This window comes from Chamaea fasciata, unplaced genomic scaffold (genome assembly GCF_029207755.1).
Source record: "Chamaea fasciata isolate MVZ Bird 193981 ecotype frontalis unplaced genomic scaffold, bChaFas1.0.hap1 SCAF_2, whole genome shotgun sequence".
In the NCBI taxonomy this organism is placed as follows: domain Eukaryota; kingdom Metazoa; phylum Chordata; class Aves; order Passeriformes; family Sylviidae; genus Chamaea; species Chamaea fasciata.
The window spans coordinates 25772271-25785343 of record NW_027094087.1 but is presented as its reverse complement, the minus strand read 5'-3'; the positions used below and the strand labels follow the sequence as shown (position 1 = coordinate 25785343).

The window sequence follows — 13073 nt, the reverse complement described above, 5'->3', positions numbered from 1 at the left end:
TTAAAAGGCAAATAAACTGGTAGTTTTAACAGATTTGGCTATTTCTAATTCAGATTTTGAGATACTTTATACAATCTGGGTTTTTTTTCCTGAAATGCAACTGATTTTATGTAATTATTAACTCAGTACTAGCACTGATTTAAAATACATTTCAATACATTTACAAGAAAATAGGTTGTGATTCTGACACTATTGCAAAACTGACCCAAATCTTGAAGAATTATTTACTATATGATCACACTGAAGTGATAAAAGAATGTAAATTAAAGCCAAGAATTCAGAAATATGATCACCTGGAAGGGTTAAAATTACATGTGAAACCTTGATTCGTATTCCATTCTGTCTTAATTAAAATCCTGATGCCAACATCATAGCAGAGTCCAGAAGTGCAAAATATTTATCTCAATATGAAGCTCCAAAACAAAAGGCAACAGTCTGTCATTGCCTGTTTTCTGTCAATGCACAGACCTTGTAAAACTAGGAGCTTATGATCACACAGGTGATGTTCTAAATATGAGAAATATCAGAAGCAAGGAGGCTACTTAACTACTGGTTCCCTATCTTTGCAAACTCAGAGACCTGGTTAAACAGGTCGATAGCAGGAGCCTCATCTGGTGGTGCTTAGAGACAAACCAGTAGCCAGACAACCATTAGACCCCAGTGGAAGTTTTGTTTCTGGATAACAAAGATAACACCAAGCACACAGATTGTGAACATTCTTTCTGACCATCTCCACCATTCACAAGTTTCACCTGTCTTGTTAGAAACTGCACCACCTTAGAAGAAATTGCTGGATATTTTGGTCGCTAGCATTCAGGATCCTGTCCTAAACTAGGGAAGTAGAAGAAATCTTGAAACTATTCAGCAGCAGCAGCTTTGGTGGTTTTTGCCCAGATGAATAAATTTAGCTGTACCTGATGCCCCTCTTGGGAGAACAGAAGAACTTTCAGTCCCTGTAGCCAGTTTGAAACATGCCAGGGGAACCAGAGCAGACACTTTGATTGCTGTACTTTGGGAGCAGGCAACCAACTAGACTGTTTCATGAAATCACTAAAATTTTCCTTTTTTCTCCTCATGATATAACATCAGTCTCACAGGAGACGAGACAGGAAAGCAACAACAGAGAAATGCAGTAGTTCAAAAAAGCAGTATTTCATTCTTTCATCCTCATTTCCTCTAAGTGTAATGTCTGTGCTTCTTCCTTTCTCTACAGCTCACAGTACGGCAAGGTAGACAAAAACCCTGACACAGCTCTTCCTTGTCAGGTCCCAAAGCATAAGGTTGGTGAGGAATCCTGACAATAGCAAAGCTGGAGAAGTGTGAGGACAGAACTGATGCAGGATTAATGAAAAACGAACTGAACATACAGACCTAATTGTATCATATTTCTAAGGACTCCATGTTTGAGTTCCTTTGGCTAGGGTATGAATGTAGAAGTAAAAGAATTCACTCTTAATATAATCTCTCTTAGCATCTTTTCTGTGAAGCTCTAAAAAGGGTTATGGTTAGCTAGAATAGGGGAGCCCTGGCAGTGGTTAGCTAAAATAGACAAGTGAGGTACAACATTCTACCTTCTTGCTCAGAATAGTATTAACTAATGAATTTCAAGTCAGCAGAGAACCATTCCTCTAAAGAAACTAGTAAGGACTCAGTGTTTTTCTGTCCTCTCTTGCAGCAGAAGATTTAGTCTACTCCTAGGAGTATGTAGCAGGTAGCATTATATAAATTCCTTTTAAAAGAGTTAAACTTTTTTTTTTTTTAACAACTGGAAAATATCTCATCTCTAAGTTGTTCAGCAGCCATGAAAATTACACTGTTTTCTTATTGCATTTATTGATCTCCCAGTGATTTAATTTACTCTTAAAAAAGAGAAAGCTTCTTTGCTGTAGTAAAACTGTCAGCCTAATGAAGTGATTCTTGTTCTTTCAAGTCCAAAATAGCGATCTATCAATTAAAACTGAGGGAAACTATAAAATGAACCAGTTTTTCATTAGTATTTCCTTTCATTTGAGAGTTGCAATGTCAGAGACATCCTAAGCTACAAAATTCAGGAGCATAGAAGAAGACGTTCTTAGGGATGATTTTCACAGAAGAATTTGCTTCTCCTCTCATTTCAGAAAAGATTGGGGTTTCTAGTTTTGTTTTCTTATTAGCTGGGACATCCTACTTGAGGAAATTGACAGCTTGAAAAGCTTATGGTCTGGATGATGATGTTAATTTAGGTAAGTTATCTTTTACCTAATTTAAGGTCCATTTTTATACAAAAATTTATTTTTATTGATAAATACAAGCTCAAGAATGGTTATTCATTCACTTTGTACAAACCACACACCGTGGAGGCATAATTAAAACACACCTGGTATTTTAAAAGAGCTCATCACTCTGTTGTCAATGTATTTAAGGACTTTCTCTGTCTGTTGTTCTGGAAAATATAAACGTGGTATTCTTAATCTTAAAAGAATTTTAAAACCATACATTATATTTAATAAATGTAATGACTTCTTGACACTGGTAGATGCTTCACTATTTTACAGCTTCCAACAGCAGGAATCAAGTTAGAAGCTCTTTTTATTGAAGGCCAAAGGACTTGAAAAGGCAAGTCTTGGCTCTTGCTGAAGATGAAAACTTTTCACTCAAATAAATCCATGTGACCAGTTCTAAATCTGCAGGTGCCTCTATCCACCAGACACCTTATATGAATGAAAAGGCGCACTGATAAAGCATGAAAAAGCTTCCCCATTAGCAGTGCAACATTTTTGTGTCTCAAAAGAATGAGGAACAAAAAAAGAATGGTTATTCTACTTAAAATAAAAGTACTATAAGCACAGTGTCCTGACCACACCCTACTTGGAACTACAGCAACTCTTGACTCATTCAGTTCAGGAGAGCAGGATGTGGGAGTTTGAGAGAGAAGGGAATACTCAATTAAGAGAGATGGAACAAGAAATCATGACTAGCAGGTTTTCACCTAGGATGGGGAGATCTTAGGTTCCAGTCCCTATAACCTGTGTATGCTATCCAATGATTGTTTATATAAAATAAATGAATTTATCAAAGACAAGAGCTATGGATGCAGACAGGCAGCTCTGAATTTAAGTGCTACTTTGAAATCACCAAATCTACTGGGTACCATTTGATCTTCCCGTATAAACTAATATTTTATGAACAACTCCTGAGAAGCAAACATATGAAGCTATTATGAAATAGATATTCCATCTCTCTTGCAAAGATAACATGATCTACAAAAATAAGACTTCACATGTTATAACTATTGCATCTAGTCACTGTTCCAAGTAAGACTTATAATGAATTCTTAACAACAGACTGGAATGCAAGATTCCTCCTTTAAATCATGTGACTAAATCATTATCCTATAAACACTGGGTTGCACTTGTTTTTCCTATAAAGTGCAACACTTTAAGGTGAAAAATACCTCACAGGTATATATGGTCTAGTAGGAAAAAATGTTGTGTGTAACAGGATGTGTAGGTTTAAAAAATCTGCTAAGAAAATTGAACTGACAGTCACACCTGTCAACTGTGCACATCCACAGTACAAGTCAGTGGATGAGCACAAACTCTTTGAAATAGCACCCACTACTGCATTTTACATTCAGTCTGACCTGTTGTACTTCCTCTGAGATGGTCTGCCAGATCCTAATCCTGTAACAGAGGCTGCTGGAGAAGATTGATGAACCATATTAGTGCTCTATCATGAGACAAAATTAACTTTTAACTTTATTTTTATAAAAATGAGACTGTATTCTTGGGTTTCAAAATGATGCCCCTCTCATGAATCTTGCCAGTTAGGTAAAATGAATTGGTATTGAAACTATGCAAATAATCTACTAAATAGAATGTAGGATGTCTGCAGAAGGAATACAACACACTTCTCCTAACCAAATCACAAATTTTAAATCTAGTTGTTCAACAGATAAAGTATTGATGCATTATATTAGCTTCTCATCAGTTCTAAGAATTTAACTTAAAGTGGAATTTCTCAAAATCTACAAATTAAGATTAATAAAACTGCTGTGAAAAAGAAAGCCCTATTGTTATAATCTAATGGGAACTGAGGCACATGTCTATCCACACCTGAAATGGAGAAATTATTTGCAGATGTAAACTTATGTATTGCAAGTAATTAGGAAAAAAAAAAAAGCCTAAGTTGGTTTGTTCTGATCATAGGTTTCCAAGACAATATTGACTAAAGACATTCATGTGCACGCATGTACATGCATGCACTCAAATGTATTCTTCTACCACACATCACATATTGATTCATCTCACAATAAAAGCATGGCGCTTTCGAAATCAGTGTGTCTCAGATCAAACCACGTAATTCAGTCAATCCTTATTTATTTACTGAAGCAACTGAAATACGTAAATATGCCACAGAGCTATCAATTCTGCATTGCAGAAAATACAGCTAAATAACAAAACAGAAAGTCAGACTCCTCTAAAAGTCACAACATTTAAAATGCACTTGTTATAGCTGTTTAAAAAGTAGTGTATTCAGTGACTGGGTCATTGTTGGAGCAACCACACAAAATTCCCAACCAGAAATCAATAGTACTAAAGAATCATATTCTAATATTTCTATCTTATCCTATCTGTGAGCAATTTTTAGAGTTAATGTTTATTACCAACATATAAATGTACAATATATGGTATATCTATTTTATACCATATAAATATATGCTACTATTCATTCAATAAAATGAAAAAAAAAACCCCAGAAACTGATTACTGGAAAGCACAGTTATTGTCAGTAATTAGAGAGAAGATCTATCCTTTTTCTGCTCAAATTATCAGTTTTACAATTAAAGCATGTCAAAATTGCTGGATTTCCACCCATCATCTGAAAACCACAACTGTTCAAACACTACTGCAGCATTTCTGAAAAGTGTGCTGTGTCTGGCTGAAATGGACCTGATTTTCTTCATGGAGCCCTGCAGGGTGATCTGTTTTGAGTACAAGATTAAAACAGTGTTGATAAAACACCAGAATATCTCCCTCATAAGAGCACTGAAGAGGAGCAGACTCACAAAATTTCTGGGTCACTTCCCCTCCCTGTGCTCTCTCTAGATGAAGAGATTGATGCCATGCTTACATTCTTTAACACCCTCTAATAGTTGGCTACTTGAGCTATTAATTTTCTGATAGCTCTTGATCCACAATCTCTTTTGGACAAACTTGGCTTCTCCCATGATGCTCTTTTTTAATCCTTCTTTTTGTACTCGTGTGGCTTTGAATGCAGTATCTGAAGCACCTGGGAAACATCTTGGTTCTTGACTTGAACAGTTTCCTTAGAAAAATATGTTATTCAGAGACTGCTTTGCACAGGTCAGGTGAAAGATGGAGATTGAAAGAATATTGCCTGCTTAATGCCACTAAGAAAAGACAGGGCAGGGGTGAGGAACAGAAATCCAAGAACTATAAGAACTGGAGTGAAACTAGGTCAGTTAGGGAAACAGGGAGTGGGCTGACCATGTATGAGGGAAGGGAACTTCAAGAAAACCTTTCCCTCTCTCTCTCCTGAATAGATCATAGTCTCTTTTTTGTTCAGCTCCCCATTTCTTGAACCTCAGGAAAGACTGTGCTTTTATCCTACACCTTTATTTGAGGTTTAGGCTGAAATAGTGTGTGACTGTGTCTGTCTCATTTCCTACTGAACCACCTATCACATGGTTCATGCTCCTTCCTGTAGAAGATCCTCATAGGGGAAACTCTGGTTTCAGAAACCTCTCCTTAGGTATTCCCAATGCAGAGACAATTATTCAGAACCACTGTAGCCTTTCTACCTCGTAATGGGCATTCAACCTTCCACAGTTCCCTTTCATCCCTGGTCTCCCTCCATTAACAACATATGTGCAAGAAAGGCACCTAATTTCAAGAAGTCATCAAGAATTTAAATTGAATCAGTGCCTGTAGCTAGACAAAGATAGGTCTCCTTCCACAACATTAAAATACTCCCACTGTATGTATCTGTGTACTTTGGGTTTGTCTTTTACTAGATATCGGCTTTCCTAAGTTATTTGGAGAAGTATCAATTCCTTCTACCATCAAGAGTATCTGGCAGATAAAAGCAAAAGAAGAAAAGAGTCAAAATAACTAACTTAATATGTAGTATGACTACATATTAAGGATTTAAGGATGTCTGCCAAATTTAGGTCACAGATATTTGTCTAAAATTATAATTAGCAGACTGGAAAGGAGGGCAAATTGATGTACTTTATTTCCTATGCACATCAACTTTTCTGTTGATGTGAAAGTTTGGAACAAAAAAGGTAGGGAAAGCTCTAAAGCTGACACAAAGTCTAATTGACACATCAATTCTTTGAAATAGTTGACTATCACCAGTAGTCATAATTTCACTATCAGAATAACCAGAGGGGTTTTTTTATTATACTCAAAAAACCCCCTTGTAACAGACATCCAGAATGCATTTTTTCAGATAGTGTTCATAAATGCAGTCATCAGCTCCACTTAAAATGTTGCCAGAGTCATCCACCTGTATGCCAGTTTTACATGCATCTCCAAATTTATATTTTCTCAGTACACTTGTTTGCAGATGTCAGATTCCATTTTTATCTCCTGGATAAACAGCAATTGAAAGTGAAGGAAGTCCAGTACACTTAACTGTAACATATTCAGTCTGCTTACTTAAAAAGCATGATGGAAGAGGCTTGTGGGTTTGCCCCACACTCTGAGGGTTCAGCCTGCAGAAAAGTGGCTGTAATAATTAGCGAGACTGCTCCTTGAAGATGCTTTGTAAATCAAAAGGTTTAATAAGGAAAAATAACAAAGTAACAAAACACTGCAGAAAACAAATAATAAAGCTGTGCACAGGTGCCTGAGAAAACCTCAGACACCTTCCTAAGACATCTCAAGAAGCCTTTACTTTCTTTTGTGCTGTTTCTTAAATACTGAATGTTCTAGGAGGGATAACTTGGCTTGCAGCCAATGCAGAGGGAGACAGGGTTTGAAGAACAGTGACAAGATCCAATAGATGCTCCTTTCTTGGCCCTGAGCCAATCTTTGTCAGAAGGGTATAGAAGAATCTAGGTAAACTTCCTAATATGTCAGAGGTAAACTGAACCTCTTTCCCTATTTAGAAGCTCCTGCTGGCGGTGTAGGGATTGCATTGGTACAGAGGCTTGGGAAACAAATGGACCCAAATTCATGCAAGTATGCAGAAACCTAGTATGTACATATATGTATATATATGTGAATGCACACATAAACAGATGCATAATAGTCTTAGCATAGAAAAAATTCTCCAAACTCTCGTTCTGTCAGATTTAGTAATACAGGTAAATTTGACTCCTTTGGTTTCTTTTACACTAATTTTTTATTCTTGTAGATTGACAATAAATTTATTTCTGTAATAACCTATTTAGGTATCTATACACACAAACCCACGCATTTGTATGTTGATTTCCAGAGGAATTTTTAAAAGAACTCATGTTAGGAGTACTGATTCTCAGTGAAATTTGTATTCCTAAATAGCCCAAGTCCTCTAGAAAAAACTCAAATGTATTGTACAATGAGATAAAAGATGAAATGTATCAATGATCCCTCCAATTCAAACAACAGAACTTTGGGTTTATGATCTTGCCTATGCTACCCCCATTCCATCTGCCCAATAAATCACACAGAGTAAACAGCAGAGATCACAGTCGGCTTATTTTAAGTATAAAGAACTACCAAAACCTTGTTTAGATTAAAAGACGGCAGTTCCAGGGAGAGTAAATCTGTCACAATTTATATTTAGCTTCTATACCACCCTTCTCTCAGACTAAAACCTCGAGTTACATTCTCCTCTTTTCTTTTAAAGTACATCCAACCTGATGTCAAACATTCTTTACCACATTTCCTTTAGCAACCGTAAAATTCCATGCCTACTCAGAACTCTGCCAACAAAGATTTAATTAGAGCTCTTTATTTTCTTTGCCGGATCTTCTTTTTTCTAGAGTGCACAAACCGCCTCAGTTTTACCTCCCAGGAATACAGCCTCTCTGTGTACATCAGCTCCTGAGGATCCATGACGTTCAACAGAGCTATCTTGGGTTTAGATTTTACCTTCCCCTTTACTTGGCACAGTAACTCTGGAATCGAAGATTTGTTTACTGACTGTTTCACAGAATGAAACAAAATGATCTGATAAAATCACTCAGCTTTTCTTGGAGGAAAGGGCCTCCAAAACCAATGAGTCTAACCACTAACCCAGCACTTAGAAGTCCACCACTAAACCTGTCCCTAAGTGCCGCCTCTGCACGACTTTTGAACACCTCCAGAGATGGAGACTCCACCACTTCCCAGAGCAGCCTGTTCCAGGGTTTGACAACCCTTTCAGTGAAGTATTTTTTCCTAAGATCCAATCTAAACTTCCCCTGTATAATCTAAGGCCATTTTCTTTTGTCCTTTCAAGTACTTGAGAGAGTGATAAGGTCCCCCTCCCCCCCCCAGCCTCCTTTTCTCAAGACAAAACATCCCCAGCTCCCTCAGCAGTTCCTTGTAGGAAAAAAGTTCCTCTTCCCATCCTCTTGTGTTTCCTAAACAAGGGAGTCTGATCCAAACCAGGTACCTTTGGCACTACCAGTAAACAAACAAATAAACAATTGAGTGAATTTCTTTGATGGCAGCCAAGTAGTCTGTCCTTTCACTCCATCAACAGTACTGTTTACAAACACTAGCCAGACACAATGTATGTATGGAAAGAATTCCCTTTTTCTTTCGTGACATACGCATGGCAGAATGAAATACTGTTTTTTACACGATACTGTGGAAAACTTAGACCCACTAAAATCTATATTTTCCTTAGTTTGCTAAAATTAAAAACACATCATGAGTTGTACTTTCAGATATAATACTTAATTTGTTACATCTTGACTTGAATTTTATTGCCTGATTTCAACAACTACAAACATCTGCAACAAGACTGGCTTAAATGAGTGGTGTTCTGGGGGGCAGTCTTAGGCTCTGTTTCACGGCAAATTTATTAGTCCACAAGTAGGTTTTTATGTAATATGTTCTGCAAAACTTAGAGCCAAGTGGAGAAACCTCAGTTAAAATTAATAAATAAGTAATTCTTTTTATGGCACCCTCTGTCTTCAAAGCACAGTTTCCATTAACTCAGGGCTCAGTTAAGCAAACCAGGCTCTCTAAGCTGACAAGCATTTATGTTATGACTTATCTTCCAAAAAAAATCAAATTCCCTGGTAATCCTGATGCTCTTGTTTGATTAACATACTAGAACTGGTAGAAATTTTTCCACGAATGAGGTAGGAGTTTGCTAGCAAACAGAAGAGATGTTAAAAGGAAGGACACTTTGAAAAACATTCTTTTCCCTTCTGCTAACTCTTTATAAGCTGTTTTAATGGAAAGCACATAGAGAATTTTGTATAAGCTTAGGGATATAGCTGTTTTTCCACTTCATGTTCCATTCCTGTGGCATGGAACTCCTGTGGTAGGAGACATGCAGTTTTAATTTGTTTCTACATGAACCTGTATTAATTCAGGCTCTGTACCTGAATTTTCCTCAAAGGAAGGATTTTTAGAGATACAGGATGCCTAGCCAGGGACAGCACTGCTCCTAGAAAAGCCACATTGCTGAGATGGAAAGAAGGAGTGGGCTCAGGAGTCAATCTCCTGCAAAGTCTTCCTCCTTCTACCATGGAATTCCCAATACCCTCACTCTGAAGATATCAGTGAAGTTTCCAGGGACAAAGCCCCAGGTTTTTAACCTTGCATACCTCTAAAAAGAAGAAGAAACCATGACTACAGGACTTGCACTTCCCAGAAGTGCACAAATTCACGGACACTTTCTTCTTTGCATTTGAGCAGAATATACCCAATCTACTTCACATAGGTAAGAAATAAAGAGTAGAACTATCAAAGCTGATCATATAACTGGAGGTTTAGTTGAGTCTTGTCAGAAATTCTGGACCAGACAGAAACTGAGGCTTATGAAAATGCAACTGTTCACACCAAGAATACCCAAAAATGGAGGAGCCAAAGTTTTAGTAATGTTACATGAGGCACAGCCTTGTTTTCCACCAAGAGATTTTTCTTTACTTTGTAACCTGCCCTTGGTTCATGACACTTATAGTTACCTTGGGAACAGGGATAGCAAAAGAACCAGAAAATATTATATTGTTATTTCATACAGCATTGTCCCCTACTTTAGACACATCATTCATTTGGCTACAAAAAGCTGGTAAAAAAAATTGGTTTATTAGTTCTGTAATCTGTAACTTTTAAACCTTCCTGTAATAGTCCTTTTCCTTTTTTTCCTTGCTTTATATGTATTTTCACTGAAGTGGAAAACATTGTAACCATGCCAAACTAAGAAAATTATGTAGCGAAACATTTTGAAACACATAACATTTAAATATTCTTAATTTTTTCTTTAAGTCTTCGAATTTTAATTACCTTCTAATTAAATTAATTCTGCATAGACTTCTAACTTAAAAATCCTACTGTATTAAAAACAACATATAAATTACTGGCACTGAAGTACCTTTATAATTAGCAAAAAGAAATAGGCACTTTTACAGTGCCTCACCTTCTCCTCTGGGAAGAGATGAATTCTGTCCTAAAATCACTTATTTCTCACCATTTACATGGAATAGTCTAAATAATTTCATACATAACCATCTAACAGGAATCTAACATTGACTAACTGCATTGCAGCAATGAATTTATTTATTGCTAGCACAACATCCACAACTTGCTCATTACCACTTTGCTGTCCACTCTTACTTTTCACGCTGAAAAAGATCAATTCTGTTTCATCTTAAACAAAATATGCCAAAACCATATGCTAAAAACTCAATCAGAAATTGTTCTTTGAACCCCTTAGGGACCTGGTTAATTCCTCAACAGCATATCCTTTTCCAGACCATCTCATAAAAGCAAAATGACGTAGAACATAACAAATGTAGCCTTACCTGAGTACTTGCAGAAGATAATTCCCATCCCTGTATTACAAATACATAGAAATGGTGCAAATTCTGAATGAGAAAGGATACATTCGTATAGCTCCTGTTCTTGTTCCAATTGCCAGAATTTTCTGAACTGGGTCAAAAGCTAAGGCAGTGGGTAGGTAAGGAAAACCATGGCGAACCGTCTGGAACAGAGCAAAAGAGCAAAGTGACTGAACTGCAACCGCAGAGAACAGCATCAATGTTTTGTGCTCATGTTTTTCTGTACGTTGTAGCATTTTCAATACATTCCAAGAGAAATATTTTAAAAAGATACAGCATTTTAACACAGAGGTGAATTTTGTTCACATTAATTTCTAGTTATGCTTTTCACTCAATAATATTTCAAATGCTTTTATTGCAACAAAGTAGATTGTGAAGTGTATGTTATTATAGAAGTGGTATATATTGCTGAAGTGGTATACTGAAAGATAACCTTAATATGCAGGGCAGCTGAACTGTAAACTGAAAAAAAAGATACGTAATACGCTTTCAAAACACTGTCAGCAGCAACCTCAGATTCAACAGAACAGCTCCAGCAGAAAGAAATGGAATATGTCCAGGGGAAGAGATCCAATAAACCAATAAACTGAATAGTGTCAATGAGGTAAAAACCCTTAATATCAATTTAAAAAACAAAGACGCCAGAGAAGATGTTCTCAAAATGAGCAACTGAACCCCCCACCTTTCTTAATCTTTATTTATAATACTATGCTTTTAATTCTAATTTTTGCTGAGATACTTTGGGGAATAAATGAACTGAGCATGATACAACATATCCTTGAAGACTGTCTCAGTATTTTAAGTCACCTTAACCTGAATGTTATGACCAACATGACTTGTCAAATTCTTATGAGGAAGAATCTGATGAGAGAGAACACTAACATAAAATTGAAAATAACAAGACTAGACTATAAAAATACACATAAAAATGAACTAAAATTAAATTGGGGGGGGGGGCTGTTTACCTAAAGTGGGCACAAAATGCTATTTTTTAGTATAATAATAAGGGTTTATATTATTTAATGAAATAAAACCTTGAACTCTAGGACTGACTCTTTTTTTAGTAAGTGGTTGGGGTTGGAGAGGAAGTACTTTGAACTGAATGAAATTTAACTTTTTAAGCTATTTTCCTCTTCCTTGAAATTATCTAGTTCAAGAACTATGTCTGCTGAAGCATTCAGCAGCCTCTATGGAACAACTTCAACAAAAGGGACTCCTTAATTGCAGACCTGTTGAGTAAAAGGCAGCTGATGATTCCACAGCTGTATCACTCCAACTCCTCCATTACAGCTGGAAACACTTGAACTGATATTCACAAGCAGTTTGGGAACAACCAAATGTATGTTTTTCAGCAAATAACCACATCCTTAAAAGAGATCTTACTTGTCTTGTATATTAATTACTGCTGATAAGGGAAGTCGTTTAAAGAATATCTAATTATTAGTTTCTAGGCTGAAAAAACCCCAGAAGCATATGCTACTTCACTAAGCTGTAGGAAAGTAACTCACTTTTTATGTTAATGTAGGCATTTATCAAAGATCTCAATTCTGTTTCTGGTTTGGTTTTCTTTGTGTTTTAGGGTTTTTAAAACTTTCTTATCTTCTTAAGTGTTAGGGTTACTCAAATAAAGTTTTTTATTCTGATATCTAAGTCTGGGACCAGACTTACACACCCTAGAAATGGTTTTACCTCTCATGTCACAAAAACATCAGGAATCATGGACTGTCGTATTTTCTAGTGTGTTGAATATGTAGCATTACTAATCTATTATCACACTTAAGATTTCTGTATTCTGGGGAACTAATGTTCTTCCTTATCTGAAAAAAACCCTATATATTTCACCAATTATCTTTTTTTTTTAATTATTGATTTTAGAAAGGCTCTCTATAATAAAGTTTGAATTCCTATCAGTTCCAGTCACAGTAAGCTTCTCTGATGTTTAGCCACTACTGGAGTATTCAGTGCTTTTTTTAAGATCTAAGAATGTAAAGATAAATATTTTTGAAGACATATTTACATCCTTGCCTACATATTTGGGATCTGCATTGTATTAACAGTATTTCTGCAATCTAGAGTCAGACTT

The 13073-nt window shown here is 36.3% G+C and overlaps 1 protein-coding gene across 5 annotated transcripts in view; it reads right to left on the bottom strand.

Annotated features, from left to right (window-relative positions):
* The window catches only part of STXBP5L (syntaxin binding protein 5L), a 184445-nt gene that overhangs the window by 155993 nt on the left and 15379 nt on the right, over positions 1–13073 (bottom strand). For all 5 annotated transcript variants that reach the window (XM_066175315.1, XM_066175316.1, XM_066175318.1 and 2 more), the window contains exon 2: positions 11036–11133. In XM_066175315.1, the coding sequence (XP_066031412.1) occupies positions 11036–11133 (98 nt within the window). The remainder of the gene's footprint in view (positions 1–11035; positions 11134–13073) is intronic.